Source organism: Pipistrellus hanaki (genome assembly GCF_964339955.1).
Source record: "Pipistrellus hanaki genome assembly, chromosome: 3".
Taxonomy (NCBI): Eukaryota; Metazoa; Chordata; class Mammalia; order Chiroptera; family Vespertilionidae; genus Pipistrellus; species Pipistrellus hanaki.
Genome location: NC_140505.1, coordinates 185,326,586 through 185,349,246, shown reverse-complemented (window position 1 = coordinate 185,349,246; position 22,661 = coordinate 185,326,586). Strand labels below are relative to the sequence as shown.

General features: G+C 60.9%; 1 protein-coding gene across 3 annotated transcripts in view; it reads right to left on the bottom strand.

Moving 5' to 3' along the window:
* CACNA1I (calcium voltage-gated channel subunit alpha1 I) overlaps positions 1-22,661 on the bottom strand; it is a 99,403-nt gene that overhangs the window by 46,013 nt on the left and 30,729 nt on the right. For all 3 annotated transcript variants that reach the window (XM_084880007.1, XM_084880009.1, XM_084880008.1), the window contains exons 5-6: positions 7,484-7,581; positions 924-1,083 (exon numbers count right to left, since the gene is read on the bottom strand). In XM_084880007.1, coding sequence (XP_084736133.1) covers positions 924-1,083; positions 7,484-7,581 — 258 coding nt within the window. The remainder of the gene's footprint in view (positions 1-923; positions 1,084-7,483; positions 7,582-22,661) is intronic.

Sequence of the window (22,661 nt, the reverse complement as noted above, 5' to 3'; positions counted from 1 at the left end):
TTGGTCGGAGTGTCATCCCGTGTACACTGCAGGTACATGGGTTCGATTCCCAGTCAGAGCACACACCCCAGCAGTTGTGGGTTCGATCCCAGGTCGGGGCAAATGCGGGAGGCAACCGATTAATGTTTCTCTCACCCATTAATGTTTCTCTCTCTCTCCCTCTCCCTTCCTCTCTCTCTCTCTCAAATCAGTTTGGAAATTTCTTTTTCAAATAGAAGAAAATCCTACTGTTCGTGTGCAAGATTTTTCACGTTGTCACAAATCTGCAAAGAATTTCCAATGTATTTCTCAAAAACCACCTGTGTGTAAGTGGACCCGTGCAGTTCACACCCGTGTGGTTCAAGGGTCAACTACAGCTTGCTGCTTCCACTCTGTCGGCCCTGATGCCCAATGACCAGGGAAAACTGTGAAGTAAGCGTCACCAGGAGCTGAACGAGCTTCTCGGGGCCTAGTGTAGACGGGGACTCGGAGCTCAGAGGCCTTCACTGCTCACGTTAGCATCCAGCCCTTCCGAGGCAGCCCACCTCCGACTCACCGCTGCCTGTCTGCACCCCGGGGGTGAGGATCGGGAGCCGGCCTCCCTGCACCCCGGGGGTGAGGATCGGGAGCCGGCCTCCCTGCACCCCGGGGGTGAGGATCGGGAGCGGGCGCTCCGTGGGGGACCTCCCTGCACCCGGGGGTGAGGATCGGGAGCCGGCCTCCCTGCACCCGGGGGTGAGGATCGGGAGCCGGCCTCCCTGCACCCCGGGGTGAGGATCGGGAGCGGGCGCTCCGTGGGGGACCGCCCTGCACCCGGGGGTGAGGATCGGGAGCGGGTGCTCCGTGGGGGACCTCCCTGCACCCGGGGGTGAGGATCGGGAGCGGGCGCTCCGTGGGGGGAACGCTCAGCCCCGCGGTGGGGGCCCCGGGGGAGCCGCACTCACACGGTGAAGTTCTCCTCCAGGAAGCAGCGGTTGCGCAGCAGGCCGGCCCACAGCTGCACGCCGATGATGCCGAAGATGAAGAAGACGAAGAAGCAGAGCAGCAGCACGTTCCCCAGCATGGGCAGCGTGTCCAGCAGCAGGTTCACCAGGATGCGCATGCCTGCAGGGCGGGGGGGGGGGGTCAGACAGGGCGGGGGGGGGTCAGACAGGGGGGGGGGTCAGACAGGGCGGGGGGGGGTCAGACAGGGCGGGGGGGGTCAGACAGGGCGGGGGGGGGTCAGACAGGGCGGGGGGGGGTCAGACAGGGCGGGGGGAGGGGGGTCAGACAGGGCGGGGGGGGGTCAGACAGGGCGGGGGGGGTCAGACAGGGCGGGGGGGGGTCAGACAGGGCGGGGGCAGCTCGGGGCGCGCTCCAGGAGGGCGGACACGCGCTGGCCTCCACCGGGCTGGAGCTCGGGGCACAGGCACGGAGCGTGGCCATCGGAGAGCACAGGTTGTGCGGGGGGGGAGGGGGGATCAGGAGTGCAGGGCTCTGTGCCGGGTGACCGGTGGGGAGGCCAGTCGGCAGATCTCTGGATGGGCTCCGGGGTTAGACAAGAGGAGGCAATCCCGGAGGCCAGGACGAGGCGGGAGGCGAGCGCAGAGGCCGAGCAGCGGCTGCGAGCAGGGGCCGGATCAGAAACGCCTCTGGAAAGCAGCTCAGGACAATCCCTGCCCGGCGGCTCCCCCGGGCCCGGCCTTTTTGCTCAATTAATTACATTTGCCTCGTTCTCCAGGATATTAACATTCCGAAAGGCTCCTGAAAACCTGGCCGGCTGCCTTCCCCGAACGACATCCGGATCCCTCCTCCCCTCCCCACCTCCCTCGACTGCGCTGGGCCCCAGCTCACTGTCCTCCCGGGGGCCCCGGGAGTCCCAGGGCCGCGCAGCCAAGGCATAATTAGCTAATTAGGGACCCAGAACGAATCCATCATTTCCGTGTGAGGGACAGCGAGGAGGACCCGAGAGACCCCGGCTAATCCTTCTCTTCTGCCCACAGCCAAGGAATTAGCCAAGGCGCTGGGCACAGGAGATGGAGGCAGAGAGAGAGGAGAAACGCAAAGACAGAGAAAAATGAAGTGGAACAGAGACGGAGAAGCCTGGAGACAGAACAGAGATAGAGAAAAAGAGACACAGGGACAGAAACACAGAGGCTGCCTTCAAGACCTGCCACCATCTGCTCCAGACCACTCATGTCCCTCCACATCTTCCAGAGCCATGTCCTCCTCCTCCAGGCAGTCTTCCATGATTCCCACCCCCAGTTAGCCAGGATGCCCTCCTGGAGCTTATTGTTTCTGCTCTCCTAGTGACTTTTCTGGCCTTTAGCCTAGCATAGGAGCCGGGGGGGGGGGGGGGGCCCAGATTGGAAGGGAAGAGGAGAGGGTAGTCTGCAGGCAACCCCATGAGTGTGGCTGAGGGCTCTGCTCCCTCTAGCCAAGAAGGGAGACAGTATGGAGTGTCATGTGCGTGGCACCAGGGTAGAGACCATCTCTGGATGGCATTTCTTTTACTTTTAAATATTTTTTATTGATTTCAGAGAGGAAGGGAGAGGGAGAAAGGAATAGAAGCATCAGTGGTGAGAGAGAATCATTGATCAGCTGCCTCCTGCACGCCCCACGCTGGGGATCGAGCTCGCAACCCGGGCATGTGCCCTGGCCGGGAATTGAACCGTGACCTCCTCTCATAGGTTGACACTCAACCGCTGAGCCACGCCAGCCAGCTGGATGGCATTTGAAGTCAGGAGCTAGGAGGATCCAGATGACAGATGGGCAGACTGCCTCAGCCGCTCAACCCCTTCACCCTTCCCACCCGGGACCCCGAGCCAGGCCCCTCTGTTCTAAGGGCAGCTGGGCAGCAGCCAGGCAGGGGGACCCTCTGGGGCAGATGGGGACTTGGGAGGAGATGGCGGGTGTGCTTCCTGCTGGCACGGCCCCTGGAGGTCCCGGTGCTCCCCGCAGGTCGGCACGGCCCCTCTGCCAGGCCCACTCACGCCGGAACAGCTGGATTCGCAGCAGCCTCTGCCAGCGGCACCACCCGCAGCCAAGAGGGGGGCAGTCAGGCCGAGGGCAAGGCAGCCAAGCTTTCAGCCTGACCTCGGGGCTCCCGTCCCCCTCTGCAGCCAGGTGCGTGGAAGGTGCTGAGTGACTAGAGAAGGCCGAATGTGGCTCCTGCCGCTGCCAGTGCCAACCAGAGGTGGGTGCCCAGGAGGTCGGGTCAGGCGGCATATAGCCCAGCCTGAGCTGCTCCCGGCCCAGGGGGGGCGGCGATGAGCTGATGGGGGGGCCTCAGAGCCCACACCCCAGGCAGGACGTGTGTACCTTGCACCCTCCCCCCAGGAGAGGCCTCGGGCTCCTTCCCGAGGTCATCACGCTCAGGCCCTGGGGTGTGGGGTCTGATCCCAGTCCCACTGAGGTCCCCACAGCCACTGTGGCACAAACATCTATTCGTTCTTCAAACGCCCTACCCCCATGGTCAGCAAACCGCAGCTTGCAAGCCACATGCGGCTCTTTGGCCCCTTGAGTGTGGCTCTTCCACAAAATACCACGGCCTGGGCGAGTCTATTTCGAAGAAGTGGCGTTAGAAGAAGTTTAAGTTTAAAAAATTCAGCTCTCCAAAGAAATTTCAATCGTTGTGCTGTTGATGTTTGGCTCTGTTGACTAATGAGTTTGCCGACCACTGCCCTACCCCACCCCAAGTACCTGTGGCCCTCCCCCTGCGCCCCCGCTGCCTCCCTTAGAACACGTGTCCCGCTGGCCTCCAGCTCCTGCTCACACGTCTGCCCGTGGAGAAGGGTGGGGGCCATCTTGCTAAAAGGAGAGAAAGGGGGTCATGAAGAGGAGCAGCACGCTTGGGGTTGTACAAGCACGGGCTCCAGGCCTGGCGCTGCTCCTGGCCAGCTGTGGGGCCTCCGTTTCCCCATCTGTAAAATGGGCCAATGTCCCAGGGCTGTCATGACGATGAAATAACCTCACTTACGTTTCTTGTAAGCACCGTTTCTTGTAAGCACCCGATACATTTTATTTTATTATATTTTTAAAATATATTTTATTGATTTTTTCTTTTCTTTTTTTTTTTTTTTTTTTTTACAGAGAGGAAGGAAGAGGGATAGAGAGCTAGAAACATCGATGAGAGAGAAACATCGACCAGCTGCCTCCTGCACAGTCCCTACAGGGGATGTGCCTGCAACCAAGGTACATGCCCTTGACCGGAATCGAACCTGGGACCCTTTAGTCTACAGGCCTGTGCTCTATCCACTGAGCCAAATCGGTTTCGGCAGACCCGATACATGTTAGCCACGTGTCGTTAGCAGTACTTTTCCGGAAGATTCAGAAAGTCACTCCCGCTCTGCCCGCCTGCAGTCCCTCTGCCAGGGCCACGTGGCCCCCAGGCCGGCTCCTCCTCTGCCTGAGCTGTGGGGTGTCTGCCAGGAGCAGCCTCTACCCTCTGTGTGCCCGGGGAGCGCCCCCAGAACCCGGTTCCGCAGAGATGCCCTGCGTCCGTCCGCCGCCTCCCACTCAATGCTCCCAGCTCTTCCTAACAACGGCCCTGGAGAACACTCACTGCAAGGCTCCCACTGCATGCAACTCCCCACTAGCTCTGTGCACACATGTGGCCTCCCACCCTTCCAAAGCCACGTGGAGACTGGTGTCACCAACCCCACTGTATCATGGGAGACACGAGGGAGGCCCAGAGAGGAGCGTGGCTTGCCTGCAGCCAGTGGAGGGTCTGTCAGTGCCGGGCACACCTCCAGCTCCTGGGCCTGCAGCTGGGGCCAGACAGCAGCCATCCCCCACCCCTCTCCCCCGGCTTGTCAGCTCCGCCGCCCTGCCCCGGGGCCTGCCCTGGGACTCTCTCCACCCCTGCACCGCCCACCCAGGCCCAGCCCCGAGGCCTCTGCATGGAGGTGAGTTGTTGCTGATCGGGGGATTGTGGCCGGATGGGGGCCCTGCGGGGGCAGTGACCCAGGCCAGGCTCAGCATCCCCCCAGCTGCCCTGAGCTCCCCAGACCTCTGTGCCCCGCCCCCCTCCACCACCGCAGCCTGGGCCGGGTGTGCTGGGCCAGGTGCACATGCGGGCCAGCAGCCCAGACTCAGCGGGCTCAGGCCTTCGTAGTGACTGCCCTACTTTCTCACTGGAGGAAAAAAAAGCCTTTCATTGTTAAATGGCGTGGCCGGGGGCTTTGGGAGGCACTGCACGGGCTTACGGGGTGTGTGGGCCAGGCAAGGCAGGAGTCCCCGGTGCCAGAGGGGGCACTTATATATATATATATATATATATATTTCAGAGAGGAAGGGAGAGGGAAAGATAGAAACATCAATGATGAGAGAGAATCATTGATCGGCTGCCTCCTGCACACCCCACACTGGGCATCGAGCCCACCACTGGGCATGTGCCCAGACCGGGAATCAAACTGTGGCCTCCTGGTTCAGAGGTCGATGCTCAACCACTGGGCCACGCCGGCCGGACAAAGGGGGCACTTTTAGAGACAACCCAGCCCCATCGTGCCAAGGCCCAGAGAGGGCGAGTGACTTATGAAAGGTCACACAGCAAGGAAACCAAAACCCAGCCTCTTGGCTCAGAGACTCGTGCTTCCTTTTCTCCTCCCGTCTCCTTCCCTTTGCCCACCCATGGGTGCGTGGCCGGGACAGAGGCCTCCAGGGTGGGTGGAAGGGACACACTTTGCAGGGTTCCATAAAGAGCACCAGGCCCCCGAACCATCCTGGACAACGTTTAAAACCACTCACCGAGTCGAATCCTTCCCCCTGCTTTGTGCAAGGGGGGGAAACTGAGGCCCAGGGATGCTCGGGTACTTCCCAGGCCACACAGCATGCTCCAGGCAGAGCTGAAAGCCACACCTCGCATTCCTGACAGCCCCACGGAGCCTTCCTGGTGGGTCTTGTTCTTAAGCCACTTTGCAAACGGCAGGCAGCCGCCCCTGCTCTCCGCAGCTCTGTAACTAATAACCTATCATTGACTTTGCCTTTTCCCTGCTCTCCGGCCTGCCACCTAGTGGCGGACATGAACGCTACGGGCTGTTGCTGGGAAGATGAGTCCCAGGGTGAATCAGGCCTCTCAGGAAGCACTGAGGGAGCCTGTGTCCCCGCCACACGTCCCCCGGTGACTGGCAGCGGGCACACAGCTGCCCTCCTGCACACGGGAGCTGGAGCCTGGACCTGCTCCAGCCACCCCAGGCTCCTGTCAGTTAAGTTCCTCAAAAATGTGGCTTTACCTCAAGTCCCCTTTCCAGGGAGCCAGGGAAGCTGCTAGGTGGGGGAGGGAGTGCACTGGTTATACTGTGGGTCCCAGAGTGTCTGGGCTCCCAGCACGCCCCACGCCAGTTCATCTGTGAACCGGCTGCAGCGGAGCCAGCTCAGGGCGGACACAGGCTCTTCCATCTCTCCGCCTGAGCCTCCGGGGCCCTGCTGGCAGGAGGGAGGCCCCTGAGGAAGGACCGAGCCCTCTGCAGGCCTGGCCCCTGCAGTCTCCAGAACAGGAGCCTCCGGGAAGGAGCCCACCTCCCTGCCCTTCTCGGGGGAAGGCGACCTCCTGCCCGAGCCGGTTTGGCTCAGTGGACAGAGCGTCTGTCGGCCTGCAGACGGACGGGTCCCAGGTTTGATTCTGGCCAAGGGCACATGACCAGATGGCGGGCTTCATCCTCAGTAGGGGGCATGCAGGAGGCAGCTGATCAATGATTCTCTCTCATCATTGATGTTTCTATCTCTCTCTCCCTCTCCCTTCTTCTCTGAAATCAATAAAAATATATATATATTTTTTAAAAAGTGACCTCCACAGCCAGGAGCCATCTAATGAGCGCCCACACAGTGGGAGAGAGAGGGAGAGGAACACACGTGCCCATATTCCCCATGTGTGCTCATGTACGTGTGCACACACCCCTATGTGCACATCCCTCACATGTGCACACTCACATTTGCATACTCACACACATGCACACACCTTTACCTCTACATACCCTCACGTGTGCAAATATGCCTTTACATGTATGTGCACACCCACGTGTGCACACTCCTCACGTGTGCATGCACGCCCACGTGTGTGCACAGCCTCACGTCTATACACACACCCACGTGTGCGAACACACTCTCACGTGTGCACACACCCCTCACGTGTACACACACATGTGCACACCCTTCACAGGTGGGTGGGTGATAAAGCTTAAGTTCAAAGTCACTTAGCACACGTGCGGGAGCCTGGGTTCCCCTCCGTGGTGAGAAGCTGCAGAAGGCCCCCCTCACACCACCAGCTCCTTCCACACGTGGCCCCCGTGGCCGCCCGCTCCCTGAGGAAGCTGCTCCTGGAGCCAGGCTCCCCGGTGATCCACGTGGTCTGGGCTCAGGATCGAGGCCACCCCCCAGCGTCTTCAGGCCCAATCCTGGCCCCTGGGCCCCGCGGGAGCAGGACCGACCTCTGTCCGGCCCCGGAGGGGCCCAGCCCAGCACACACCTGGCACTGGAAGGGTGGCTGGGGCTCCGTGGGCCGGGGCGGGGGAGGGCGCAGACTCACTGGGCACGCGGTTGATGGCTTTGAGGGGCCTCAGGACGCGCACGGTGCGGATGGCCGACAGGTTGATGTTCTGCAGGTCCAGCGAGTACTCCACCATCCTGCGGAGAGAGGGGAGGGTGAGGGCGGCGCAGGAGGCCAGGCAGGGCCACGGGCCAGACCACAGAGGCGCCTGGCCACCCCCGCCTGCCCACGTGTGCCCCCACCTGCCCGGGAAGGGTGTGCCCAGTCCACTGGGTGGCCCCGAGCTGTCCCTCCTCTGAGAGGGGGTTGGGGCCAGTGACACCACCCTCCAGGCTGCCCTGGGATCAGGAGTTGTTGGGGACAGAGGGATGGAGGGGCCGAAACCTGGGTCCCCGCTGGGGGCCGGTGGCTCCCGCAGGAGCAGCCTCTGGCACAGGGAGGGCCAGCTACACCCTCAGAGGGAGGACCGAGGCACAGTGGCCCGGGGCTGGCCCGACGGCAGCTGGACGTCGATCCTCATCTCCGTGCAGCGGCCCCGACGTCCACGCTGAGCCCGGCCGGTGCAGGGGGCCGTGACCCCAGAATGGCTCAGGCCCGGCCCTGCCCTCAGCAGCTCCCACTCGGCAGGGGCGGGACTCGAACCGGACCCTCCCTCGGCCCTGGTGTTCCTCCTCTGGGCCTCACCACACAGGCCGGCCACCCCTGCAGCTCCGTGGCCGCAGACCTCGGTCTCCTCTGTGGTTCCCTGCCTCCCACCAGCTCCTACCTGCCCCCACTCCCCCCCCCCCCGGCCCAGTGCTGCACCCCAGCCTGACCCGGAGGCCCCATGCACCAAAGCCTTTCCCCCACCCCACCCCACCCAGGGCTCCGGCACGGCTGCCGCTGCACCTGTCAGCACCGTCATCAGCAGGAAATGAAGGCTTTTCCACGCACCACGCAAACCTGTCCGCCGGTTGTACAGCCGCCCCCCTCCCTCCCGCTGCTGGAGGAGTAATTGAGTGAAAGCTTCCTTTGCCTGGAATGCCTCATCCATCCCCGGCTTTCTAGGGCACAGGCTCTGGCTCGGCGCTCTCTCTCTCTCTCTCTCCCTCCCCCTCCCTCCCTGCCTCCCTCCTTCTGTCTCCCCCGTATGCACACACACACAATCACACACCTGCACACAACCGCTCGTGCACACACACCCTCACCCCTCACACACCCTCATTCGCACACACGCCTTCCAGAGCCCCAGTTCAGATGAGGGGGCGCGACCGCAACAAGGTGACAGCGGCCTGGAACTGGAGACAGGGACCTGAGGGAGCAGAGGAGAAGGGAGGCGGAGAGGGAGGGGTGCCAGGGGCAGCAGCCCTGCAAGAGGGGGAGGGGGAGGAGGAGGGGGAGGAGGAGGGGGAGGGACGGGGAGGGCCCGGAACGAGGGCAGAGGATGAGCTGAGAGGGGGCATGAGTGCGGAGCTGTGTGAGGATTCCGCGCGTGGGTGAGCCAAACTGTCGTCCTCACATTCTGAGGAGAGAGCTCTCCAGGCAGCCAGGGAGCTGTGTGACAGAGGCGCTGCGGGGGTGGCACACACAGGCACACACACAGGCGCTCACACACACACACACACACGCACACGCACACGCACAGGTTTAGGAGAGCCACCCCATCACCCATCGCAGGCTCAGCTCCTGCCAGCCCCTCCCCTCCCCCCCAGGAATGAAGCTCTGCCGCCGCCCAGGCTCTCCCCTGCTGCCCAGGGGCAGTGCCAGGCCCTGGGAGTGGGGGAGGGCCAGGCCGTGGGGCCCTCGCTGGGTGTGCAGGAGGTGGGGGTCCCCAGCCCCTGCCAGGTGGGACCCACCTGGCTCTGTGTTCCAGGAGCCCGGAGCCCACCTGTGAGGCCCAGCGGGTGCCAGACCAGGATGGGTGCCATCCCGGAGAGTCTCCGGGGGATAAATAGCTACCTCGCCGCGGACAGGGAGCAGGAAAAGCAAACGGCTCTGGAAGGCTGCTGCCTGCCAAGCCCCGCTCACATCCCCGCCCCGCGGGCACCTGTGTGAGCTCCCACCTCCTGAGTCCACTTCCACCCTCTGCTGCTCCCTGGCCCCGCGGGCCGCGCCACAGCCACCGGGACCGGCTGAGGAGCCCTCGGGACAACGCTGCCCAGTCTGACTCCCCGTCCCTCCTCACAGAGCCCAGGCCCACGGCCACTCAAGAAGGACCCCCCTTCACCCCCACCCGACACCCCAGATCGTCCATGTGGGAGCACACCTTCTGCAAAAGCCCAGACCTCAGCAGGGTCCCCACGGAAAAGCTCCCAAGAAAAACTTCTTGGAGAATTTAGTGTCACGATCTTAGCTGTTTGAGCTTCCTGGCTGTCAAGTCAAAAAGGGACATGTGGATAGAGCGTCGGCCTGCGGACTCAAGGGCTCCAGGTTCGATTCCGGTCAAGGGCATGTACCTTGGTTGCAGGCACATCCCCAGTAGGGGGTGTGCAAGAGGCAGCTGATCGATGTTTCTCTCTCATCCATGTTTCTAACTCTCCCTCTCCCTTCCTCTCTCTAAAAATCAATTATATATATATATATATATATATATATATATATATATATATTTTTTTTTTAAGGTACATGTGATGAGTTACTGAGTTCTGAGCAGCATGAGAGAGCTTATGGATTCATCCAGGGACTCTATTAGCCTAAACATGTCTCCCAGGTCCTAATGCTCTCCTTCCATGAACCTGAGAGGCGGAGGCGAGGTGTGTGCTGCGGCTGTCTCTCCAGCCTGGAGAATGAGACTAGGTGTACACGCCTTCAGTGATAGAGGGCACATAGTAGGTGCACAATGGAAACTCCAGAAATTCTCATTCTTCTCAGAGAGGAAGAGGACGGGCGGGGAGTGGGGGCAGACATGCAGCTAGGCGGTGAGGCTGTGGGTGTTACTCTCTGCCCGGGAAGCACACTGTCCTGATGAGACACCAACGTGGCACAGGGTGCCCACAGCTCCACCGCCCTGCCCAAGCCGGCAGCCCCCCCCTCCCGGCGGCCACAGCGCCTCCCGGCTGTCTCCTCCTCCTGCCTCCTCCCCACAGCCCGCCTTCCTTCCCCAGGAGAAACCCCCTAAAACTGAAACCCGGCCGTGTCACCCCCCAAGTCAAACCTCCAATGTCTCCCCACTGCTCTCGGGCCAAAGACCCAGCCCCGGCCTCCGCCTTCAAGGCCCTCTAGTCTGCTAGTCCCCTTCCCCAGCCCCGCTCTGGCCCCAGGCACCCAGGTGCCGTGCCAGGCCCGGGAGCTCCCAGACACACCCTCCCTCCCCCGTCCTCTGCACAAGGCCCTTTCTCCTCCCTCATCCTTCCTTCCAGGCCGCCTCCTCCTGTGTGCGCCCTCCCTGCACCCAGGCTGAACCCGCCCCTCTCTGCTCCGGCTCCTTCCCACCCTGGCCAGTCTGGTCCCCAAGCAGACTGGGGAGCAGCGGTTACCCGGGAGGGGAGCCAGGAAGCAGTGAGGGAGGGGAGGAGGGAAGTCGGATGGGGGCTGTTCACCAGCAGGGGACCACTGAGAGCAATGAGGGTGCCATCCCAGTGACACCCCTCCCCTCCGCGCCCCCCCCCTCCAGAGACCATGTGGTCCCCGGGAGGGCAGGGGCTGCAGGGCTATCCGAAAACTGGCTGAGTCCTGGCCGCGCCCTCTGTGCTCCTCAGACACAGCACCCACACCAGCCCCACTGAGGACCGAGGAGCATGAGTCCCACCTGGGACAGGTGCCCTCCCACCCTCCCCTACCGCCGGCCTCCTCCCCCCACCCCGAGTGACAGCTGTGGGGGTGCCCAGCCCCAAAAGCAGCAGCGAAGGGGCCGCTGTGGGTGCAGAAGCACCGGGCTGCTGCCCTCAGGCCCCAAGTTAAGACATCACTTGCAGGAGAGAGAAATTAGTGCCTAATTGCACAGTTACATTATCACACAGCTTCGGTGCTAAAAGTCTAAAAAAAAAACAACAAACCCCCTCCGCCAGTGCCGGCTCCCAGCGCCTAATTAGGTGAGTAATTTTGCTGTAAAGTGAGTCCTTCTGTCCTGACATCGCCCTGGGGGTGGGGGGAGGTGGTTCCAGGTGTCATCCGGGCAGAGGGACTCGGTGCAGCCAGGCTAGTGGGGCTGCAGGGCAGACAGTCACTCTTGGGGCACAGTGAGCCCCACTTAGTCCCGCCCAGGAGCCTCCTTCTCCGACTCCCCGTCCCCCTGGGTCCCGGGAGAGGCCCAGAGACCCCGGCAGGAGAGCCAACCCGGACGCCATCCCTGGCCAGCAGGGCTGACGTGGGAGACCCCAGGCAGACCCAGCCCTGGAGCCAGCACCGCCGGGGAGAGGTGCCCTCCCCGGCTAAGCACCGCCCGGACGCCCGGGGGCGCTGATGGCCATCTTGCCTCTGCGGGGGCCGGAGAATCTTGCCAGCACAAAGGAAGGCCAGGGCCAGCGCGGCCGAGCGGCCGGATGCTGGCCATATGGTCCGGCCACTCCCCGCAGCTGTACCCGAACCCCGGCTCCGCCCTCGGTACTGCCCGTCTGTCCCGTGTGCCAGTCCGTTCCCCGGGGCCGTGGGGCCGTGTGCCCAGGCTTTCTGTCGCAGCGATCGGAGTCCTGGCTGGTTCCCAGGCCTCTGAGCACTCGCTCTGCGCCTGCTCCCCGTGGTGGGACCAGGAGCCCCTGCGGTGAGGACGCCGAGGCTCGGAGAGCACCCAGGTCACACGCCAGGGAGTGGGGGGCCCAGGGACTCTGTGTGACACCCCCCAGCGCACACCTCCGCAGCCATCAGGCCAGGCCGCCCCCTGGCTCCTGAGCACCCCCTCCCCCCCAGATGGCTGGTAAGCACAGCACAGATGGCAGCACACGGGATGGGGCCAGCACGGGGCAGTGTGTCCCAGTGGTTAGAGCCTGGGTTCCCATCCCAGCTCCTGCTGCGAGTGCCCCGCGTGACCTCAGGCAAGTCACCAAACTGGCCTCACGGGGGTGCGGGGAGGGCCAGTGTTCCTTTATGGATTCAGCGCTTAGAACCGAGCCTGACACAAGCCAGAGCCAGAGTGTCAGCGAGCAGACGTCACAGCCTCCTCTGCGGCCTTGGGTCCCGCCGGCCCACCAATCACAGGATGGCCGCCTCCACCCCTCCCTGGACCCACCTCCTGCCAGAGAGAGCCAGAGCCAGGAAGCAGGCCTCTGGAAGCTCCCTGGCACAACCCCGGCACTGCCCACCCCTGGCCCTGCATCCACGGGACACCCCCGAGTGGGCCGTGCTGGTTCCAGCCTACACGCCTTGGCATCTGCCAGGCCGTCTATCTGGATGCCCTCCCCAGACTTCCAGACCCCACCCCATCTGGAAAGGGTTCCCTTCCAGCTCTCCCCGGGTGCCCCCCGTGCCTCTATCCGGGCACCCCTGGCTCTGAGGCCTGCTCTGTCACCGCCCCGTTCCACAGAGCTCCCTGTCCCCGGGGGCCCCCTCTCCCTGTCCCCGGGGGTCCCCGGCTCCCTGTCCCGGGGGGTCCCCGGCTCCCTGTCCCCGGGGGTCCCCGGCTCCCTGTCCCCGGGGGTCCCCAGCTCCCTGTCCCCAGGGGTCCCCTCTCCCTGTCCCCGGGGGTCCCCTCTCCCTGTCCCCGGGGGTCCCCAGCTCCCTGTCCCCGGGGGTCCCCAGCTCCCTGTCCACGGGGGTCCCCAGCTCCCTGTCCCCGGGGGTCCCCAGCCTCGCCCAGGGCCCCCCACGCCAGCTTGTCAAACAGACGGCGTGAAGGCCTGGGTTGGGGAGCATGCTTGGCGCTGACAAGAAACATCGATGACTGAGATTTAACGTCTTTCCAGGAAACACCCCTCCCGGGAGAGGATCCTGTGCGTTGCTGATAAAAATAGTGTGTTTCCTCAGTCTTTCCAAGGGGCCCATGGGGGCTTTCTTAAAATGGAGCTTAAGATGTAGCCCATGGAGGGGAAGCTGAGATGCTGGAAACAGCGGATCGTGGGTCAGGAGGCAGCTCGGTGCTGACTCAGGCTCGTAACCAGACCCCCAGCCCACGCCCCTCTCCCCGCCCCTAGCACTCAGGCGGTGATTCGTGGAGGGAAGGCATACGGAGAGTGAACATCAGAGGGCAACACCATTCACGTTGGCCAGTACTTATTTATCGATCAATTTCACCCATCTATCCTCACACGAGAATAGGGGTTAGTGACTGATAAAGAACATGGGGATAAAAGGGAGAGATCAGCCGAAACCGGTTTAGCTCAGTGGATAGAGCGTCGGCCTGCGGACTGAAGGGTCCCGGGTTCCATTCCGGTCAAGGGCATGTACCTTGGTTGCAGGCATATCCCCAGTGAGGGGTGTGCAAGAGGCAGCTGATGGATGACTCTCTCTCATCGATGTTTCTAGCTCTCTATCTCTCTCCCTTCCTCTCTGTACAAAATCAATAAAATATATTTTTTTTAAAAAGGGGGGGGAGAGATCAACCAAAGAACTTATGTGCATACATATGAGCCTAACCAGTGGTCAAGGAAAATAGGGGGTTGGGGGCATGAGTGGGGAGGGGTGGGGGATTGGAATGGGGGTTGAGGACAAATATGTGATACTTTAATCTAGGGGTGTTGAACTCAATCAGAGAAGGGGCCAAAATCTAAAATCCAGCCTAAATCGCGGGCCGAATGGTTTACTGAACAGTCATAAACTGACAATGTCATAAACTGACAGCGGAGTGCAGTGATGACAGCGCGGTGCGGGCCACATTGCAAGGCCTGGCGGGCTGGATTTGGCCCGCGGGCCATGTGTTTGACACATGTGCTTTAATCAATAAAGAATTTTTTTTTTAATGATGCTGAAGCCAACTCAGGTCAGGTTCAGAGAAAAGGGGGAGTTGGGGGTTACAGAGTGGAAGGAAGGGCTGCATAGACAACCCCGAGCTGGCGGGACCTCAGCAGCAGGAGACCCTGGATCCTCTGCAAGGCCCCCGCCCCGCCCCCTCCCCCGTGGCCGTGCTCCAGTGCCCGCACCTCTGGGCGGAGCTGCCAGATAAAACACGGCTGGTCAGTTAGGTGTGAACTTCCGATAAGGACAAGCTATGATGTTTTAGACTGTAAGTCCCCGATACTGGTGTACCTCCTGTCCACCGCCCAGACAGCTTAGCTTCGTTCGGTCGGAGGAGACTTGGCACCACACAGGACAGAGAGCCTCTGAGCTCTGTCTACCAAGCTCGGGGGAATGCCCCTCTCCGGGACCCTGTCCCCTCAGGGCTGGCGAGGCCGCCCAGGTCCTCCTCCCGGGCACATCGAGAGGAATAGTTTGGCCTCTGAACTGGTCAAACCCCTCCCGCTGGGAGGCAGCTTGGGCTCGGGGCCGTCGTACCTGAGCACATCGGAGATCGGCCTCCTGCAGGCGCTGTGACCTGGGCAGGCTGCCCACCTCTCAGAGGCTCCGCGTCCTCTCCGCCAAATGGGCTCACCCACCCCACATCCTCAGGACGGAGAGGGCTTAAGAGCGCCCGCCCCGCTAGCAAACACCGTGGTTTCGGCTGCCGAGGCCCTGTCTCTGCTCTCAGGGTAAGAGCCCTGGACTTGCCAAAACGACCCTCCCCACGCCCAGGACACGTGGAGTGGATGCGCCTGACCTCCGACCCACTGACCCACTGACCCACAGGTGCTGTGGGGGCCTGGATGTAGGTCTGGCCAGCCAAAGTGCTGCCTCCGGCTGCGGTGATTGGCTCAGAGAGGAGCAATGACCCACACCAGCCGCTCCAAGCCAAGCAGGGTCAATGCCGCACCCGCTGGGCGTGGCTGGGGACGGAGAGGGGGTTTGGGGTTAAGCTTGAGGCAGTGGGCTGGCTGTGAACCCCACGGAGAAAGCTGCCAGCGGTGGAGGTGGGCGCAGAGGAATGAGCAGCCGTGGGACGGGAGGACACTGTCCGGTGGTGCATTTCAGGATCCTGGGTCGAGCAGGCCCTGAAGTCAGAGACGCCTCGGCTTTCGGTGTGCCGGGTTCCCATGCGGTAGAACCGAGAGAGCCCTGCCTGATCCGTGAGTGACTGGCGGCTGGCGTGTCAGCCTGTGGCCTGAGGATGTCTGGTGACTAAGCCCCCTCCCTCATGGCATCCAGCATCCTGTTCCCATAGAAACGGACCTGAGCAGTGATCACCACTCTCTCTCCCACTCAACTCCATACGCAAATGGAGAATCCTCTACACTAGGGGTGTCGAACTCAATCAGAGAAGGGGCCAAAATCTAAAATCCAGCCTAAATCGCGGGCCGAATGGTTTACTGAACAGTCATAAACTGACAATGTCATAAACTGACAGCGGAGTGCAGTGATGACAGCGCGGTGCGGGCCACATTGCAAGGCCTGGCGGGCTGGATTTGGCCCACGGGCCTTGTGTTTGACACATGTGCTCTACACCAAGGTCCACACCCACCCCCTGGCCAGCTCGGCTCCAAGACAACGGCCCCAGACACCCTCCCCCCAGCTCTGCGAGGCCTGGACACCACGGATATGAAGCACACACGTCATGGTGTTTCCTCCTTCCCCAGGCTGGCCAGGGCGAGGCTGTGGGGAGTCCAGGAGGGTGCCTCGGCCTCGGCCCTGCCCTCGGAGCACCCGGGCCTTGGAGCAGACAAGCCTGTAGAACCCAGGATAAGTGAGCGTGTGAAGTCAGGGTGGTGAACGGAAGGGCGCCTGGGCCTGCTGACTCACGGATGGTCCTTGACCCACAGGGCAACGCACAGAAGGGAGGCCGGCTGCAGCGGCTTCTGGAAACAGCCTCCGTGATGGCCCTCGGATGCCCATCACCACAGCCAGGTCTGCCGGCAGACACAGCCCTCTGTGGAGCTGGCACCAGTCGGGATTTGACTTTAGATTTCTCCACAGATCACACGCCCTGCTTGGTCAGAGCGCTGAAGGTTCGGACCAGAGAGCTCAGAGACAGGGGAGGGCCACAGCGTTGGTCTGAAGCAGACAAAGAAACGAAGGCTCGGGGAGAGGACTTAGCCGACTCTGAGAGTTGCCCACCCAACGTGCATTCTCTTCTTCTCCTCTGGCCTGGCCCCAGAGAACAACTCTTGGTTGGTTTGGCCAAATTCAGTGGTTTTTTTCCCAGCTTCCCTTGCAGCTAAGGATGGCCACAAGAGCCAATTCTGGCCAAGTGTGTTGGGATGGGGGAAAGATCTAGGAAAGAAAACATCATTTTCCCGATCCAGCTGGACAGGTGCGGCTGGCAGATCCCTATCTCCCTGTCTCCCTGCCTCCGATGCGGACATGATAACCACCACTTCAGCAGCCACCTTGTGACCAGGAAGAAGGACCTAAAAAAAATCACAGGAACATCCCAGAGCCATCGCCGGTAACCACTGACCTCCAAACTTCCTGTTCTATCAGAGAGAACACTCCAGAATTTGCTCGGGCCACTGTTGGTTGGACGTTGTAGTTACTTACAGCCACATGCACCCTGGGAGTTTACCTAGAACCAGGACACGATGCCAGCCCGTGGAGCCAAGCTCTCTGCCTTCAACTCCTGCTGTGCCCCTCGCCAGCCCGTGACCTTGAGCAAGCCACTCCGTGTCCCCGTGCCTCTGTGAGATGGAACTTCCCCGAGTCCCTCCCACACAGAGGTAGCTGAGAGATTAGACAGATAATGCACAGCCTCAGTGCACAGTAAGCACTCGGCACTCCGCGGATGCCCTTCCTTTCATCACGCCCCTGAGTGACGCCTAAGAGGATTCAATTCCCTTTGCTTTTTAAAGTCCCACTGACGGGGCACTTCGGACCAAAGGAACTCCCAGCAAGCAACCGCGGCGGGGTCGTGCCCGCCTGTCTTTTCAGAAAGCTCTAGTGCGGGGCCGGGGAAGAAGGCTTATTGACGTTTTATTTCCCAAGGGCCTGGGAGAGTCAGGGTGGGAACCTGCACGCTCGGGAGGAGATGTTCGCAGAGTGTGACAAAGCCCGACCCAGCCTTCCCCTCCCACTCCCCGGCCAGGTGCTGCGTGACTGACGTTACTGCTATCGGTGCCAATTTTTTTTTTTTAAACCATCTGGGTCTCTTTTTCTTTCTTTATGATTTTTCTTTTCTTTTCTTTCTTTTCTTTTAAAATATATTTTATTGATTTTTTACAGAGAGGAAGAGAGAGGGATAGAGAGTTAGAAGCATCGATGAGAGAATCATCGATCAGCTGCCTCTTGCACACCCCCTACTGGGGATGTGCCGGCAACCAAGGTACATGCCCTTGACAGGAATCGAACCTGGGGCCTTTCAGTCCGCAGGCCGACGCTCTATCCACTAGCCAAACCGGTCTCGGCTGTGCCAACTTTATTAATGATAGAAATCCTCACGAGGAGTCCCGCTGTTCTGTTCACAAAGTGCATCTACTCGTCGGGAAGATTAATCTAGAAGATCCTGGATGCTGGTCAGAAAAGGAGCCCTCCACACGCCTCTCCTCCTCCCTGAGCGCCACCCACTGCGCTTCCGGGGAGGGGCTCTGGGTGGTCAGATGAGTTAGCCCAGTGGTCAGCAAACTCATTAGTCCACAGAGCCAAATATCAACAGGACAACGATTGAAATTTCTTTGGAGAGCCACATTTTTTAAACATAAACTTCTTCTAACGCCACTTCTTCAACATAGACTCGTCCAGCCGTGGTATTTTGTGGAAGAACCACACTCAAGGGGCCAAAGAGCCGCATGTGGCTCGAGAGCCGCAGTTTGCCGACCACGGAGCTGCCATGGTTCCCAGGTCCTGCCGTGTCTGCCGTGCCTGGACCCCTGGGTGAGGCCCAGGAATCTGTCTTTTAGCATGGGCCCCAGGATGTCTGTTGTCCCTTGAGTTTTGAGGAGCACTGAGTCGGGGTGTAAGGCTGTGCACGTGCTTGAGGATTGGGGTTGGGGTCACCCCATCCCAGGCCGCTTCCACATGTTGCTCAGCTGCTCCACTCCGTGCTGTCACTGTCACAGTCGGACGCTCTAAAAGGCTCTCCCCCACAGGGCAGCTCCTGGTCCCTCCCTCACCTAACTAAGGTGGGGCTCTGCCTCAACCTCATTCTGGAGAGGTCCCTGAAGCTGGCCCACCAGTCCTGGCTCACCCTACAGCAGTGTTTCCCAAAGTGTGGTATGCGTACCCCCAGGGGTCCGGGAAGAGTTTGGTGGGGATACACGTTGCACCGGAGTTCGGTGGGGATATGCACTGCACCGTGCTTAGCTGCGCCTAATTCTACGTTCTCATGAGTACGAGGGGTACTCAGCGCTACGAAAATTATAGAAGGGCACACATATGTCAAAAGTTTGGGGAACATTGCTAGAGGCTCGGCAGTGGAATTCTCAGGGAAGTTTTACTATGCAGGTGCCCAGGCCCCTCCCCGCAGCTGGCAATGGCCATTTCCTGGTTCGGCCAGGGGAGGGGGTAGAATTGGCAGCAGGACGCACCAAAGGAGAGAGGCGGGTAAAGAATATCTCAAGTTCAACAAGAAGGTCGTTGAATATTTCATGGCCTCCTAATGGACAGAGACGGAAAGGCGCAGCTTAGAGAAGACCGTGAGGTGGGCTCAGCTGTGAACCATTGCTCCATGGTTTCCGGGGCCTTGTCACACACAGGGAGGCCCCGGGGCTGCTGTCCGGGGCCCACCACGCACAGGAAGTACAGGCAATGAGTCAGGTCTCCCAGTGATCGTTGTACGATGAATTTAACAGCAGTAAGGGCTCCGTCTGACATTTGGCTTTTTAAACCACCAGCTGTATTTCGTTAGTTCCAGGTGGGAGAGTCCTGGCTTGGAGATTGGCCACCACCTGGTCCCCACACTCCCACCTGACCCTGCGGCAGAGTCACCGCCTTGGTCACTGGAACTGAGTCTGGCCGGTGAGGCCTCCTCCCCTGTCCTGTGACCGGCGGGGGCGGTGCTGGGGACAGTTCACGTGGAGAACGGGAGACTCAGGGAGGAAGGGAGCCGCCTTCTTAATGCTGAAGGACTGTCATGGGTCTGCCAGGGACGCCCCTGCCCGCAGGCTGCAGGCCGCCCTGTAGGACCAGGCCCCTGCCCTCTTCTCTGGCTTCATTCCTCAGCACCCACCTACCCCTGAGACCCTGGGCTCCAACCCTGTGCCTCTGTTCTCCTTCCTCTTCCTCAACAGGCCCTCCGGGCCTCTGCATTGCCCCCTCTGCCCGAGAGGCCCGCCCCGCCCTCTGCCTGCCCAGCTCCTCCTCCCCCCAGGGCTCCCTTCCCCCTGAGAGAGGATAGCTCACACCCCTGCCTCCATCAGTCCCCGCTCCACGCCCTCACAGCCTCTGCACTCCCATGGGACGGCATTGATCCCGATTTAGAATTCATTTAGAGTTTTATTATCTGTTTTACATCCATTTTCTTTTTTTTAAAGATTTTTTATTGATTTTTAGAAAAAGAAAAAAAGGAAGGGAGAGGGAGGGAGGGTGGAGGAGAGAGAGAGAAGCATCGATGTGGTAGCCAGACATCGATCAGCTGCCTCCTGCATGCCACCTACCCGGGGATCGAGCCAGCAACCCAGATACATATACATGCCCTGACCCGGGATGAAACAGGCAGCCTCTCCCTGCACAGGAGGCAGCCTCTCCCTGCCCAGCCCACTGAGCCGCACCAGCCAGGCCCTGAGCATTCTCTAACCCGTGAGCTCCAGGAGACCACGGTGGCCTCATCTTGTCCCCACTGCCCAGCTCGAGGCCCGGTTCAATAAGTGCTGGCTTTGCCTTGAATGCACGAATGAATGGTTCCATCGGGCGGGAGCTACAGTAAGACAACGCTGAGCTCAGTGAGAAACCACTTCCTAACACTCCCGCCGTCCCCGGGTGGAAGCGGCTGCGTTGAGGTAGTTCCGCAGGGAAGCAGCGCCTTCTGGATGGGGGGATGGAGGCCCTGACCTCTAAGGGACCTTCCCGTGCGAAGGTTCTGTCTCCTCCACAGAGGAGCCGGTAATTTGGGGATGGGGCGGGGCAGGAAGGGAGAAAACAACCTCCGGGTGTCAGGCCTGTTACTCGGGGGAGCATTTATAGCTCGGAGCCTGCCTGGGACTGTGGGGAGATGGAGGGTGGACAGGTCTGAGCGGGAGCAGAACTGGGGGGCTGGACTCTGGAGCCCGGGGTTGCTGGCTTCTCGTCCCGCCCCTTCACCCACGCACAAAGGACGGGGAGGACCTTGAGGACAGGGCTAGGCCAGAGTCCTCTGAATCCCCAGCATCCCACACACGGGTCTTCGCTATTCCTGTCCCCAGCCAGGGCCCCCCACGTAATGGGTGGGGCCTGGTGCTAAGTAAACATGCAGCCCCCTCTGCTCGAAATGCACAGAGAACTTTTACAGGATAGCAGCATCGCACTACACCGAGCGCAGCGCCCTCTGCAACTACACATGCACCGGGCTCTCCCTCGCCCCCAGGTGGATGCCGGGCTGGGGACCCCGCCCGAGGACCAAGAGAAGATACCAAACAGGGACCTCACCGCAGTGCTGAGGCCAGGCCGGCTCTCGTGCTGCTCAGCCAGGTCTTCGTTTATAAATGTGGGCAGACACGGGGTCACTAAGCGATCGAGAGGTCAGAAGGGCGGGCGTGGGAGGCAGTGCGTGGAGCCAGCGAGACAGATCACTTCCGTGGAGCCGGAGTTTAAAAAATTCCCTAAACCTCGGGAACGAGGCGAAGGGAAGGCCATATCTCCCGCACGCAACCGCGTTTCGGAGCATTAGCAGGCTCCTCCGAGGGTTCCGTTCCGGGAGCATACGTCTGATTCCCCGTTTGCTGTTAATTAAAGGTCTGGCTGCCGTGGATTTCCATATTAACGTGTGCGTGTTTAGCGGTGATTTCTTCCCAACAGAAGCGAGAACTCCGAAGGCTACGGTTTTACGACCCGGACGTGGTTATTAAGCAGCCCGTCCCCGCCTGCTCTCCCCGGCGCCCGTCTGTCTCCCGGACTCCGCTGCTTCCCGTCCTGCTGGCTCCCCAGCCGTGAGCGGAATAAGCCCCGGATGCGTCTTCCTTCGGAGACTGGAGTGGGGGTCGCTGCTCAAAACTGTTTGGAAATTCCGCCCTGACTTTCGGGACCAGGAAAGGATTTCCAAGGAGATTCGAGGGAACGTTGCATCCATAAAACAAGAGCAGGCCCGAGCTGCCCTGGATAACAATGAGCGCAGGGCGGGAAGCAGTCTCGGGAATCAACAAGATGCAGAGGAGAGAACCGGGGATGGGGCGGTGGGAGAAGGCGGGGAGACATGGCCAGTGACGGGAAGATCGAGCCCAGGAATCCCCTCCTCGCACAGAAGAAGTCTGTGAGGGGAAGGGGGGCCGATGTGGCCAACAGACAGAGGAGGGAATTTCGTGAGAATTTCGGAGAGACCAGAAAGAAGAGAGAGGACCATAATGAAGGAGAAATCAGAGGGTTTTTCCCTCCCCTGGAGTTGTGCAAGTCCCACAGGGAGCGTTCACACCCCGAGTGAAAGGTGTGAACTCCGAAGGGGAAGCAAGGCCCTTTGAGCCCCCAGCAAGACAGAGCCCCAGTCTGCCCGGAAAGAAGAGCCAGGCCCGGGCGCCCCTCGCCCCCTGGGGCGTGAACGGCGCTGTGTGCCGGGTTCTGAGGGACAGAGTGTGGCTCCAGAGCCACACAGACAAAAGCTACCCTCACTCACCGAGGTCAAAGGAGAGCCGTTTGCAAAGGCAAGACTGAAAAATGGCACTACTCACATGCCTTTCTTTAAGTAAAGAGGACACACACACACACACACACACACACACACACACGGGCACCCTCAGCCACACCAGAATGGGGATGAGAGAGGAACTCGGCAAAGGGGGCGTGGCTCGCAGGGAACCCTCGTGGCGAGGTCTGCGTGGCTGCTGCCAGGTGGCTGTGCACCGAGCCTGGCTCCCCGGGCGGGCACCTCGAGAGGGTGACATTTCTCCGCACACCGGTGGACACGTCATTTCGCTCCAGAACTCTTCTGTGGAATTTCTCACAGACTGAGGTACCAACCCCCTCCTGGCCACATGCCTGTCTCCCTCCCGCCCCTTCTCACTGGCATCGTGCACACGCATGTGCGCACACACACACACACACACACACACGCTCTCACATGTGATGACACCCACACAGGCCTCCAGCCTTTTCCCCTCCCCCTTGCCACGTCGGCCGCACGGCCCCCTTGCTGGGCATGGCTCCTGCCTGCCTGTCCTTCAGCTCCCGAGCCACTTCCCTGGGAAAGTCCTCGAGTCCCAGCCCCGAGCCTGGCTCAGAGGTG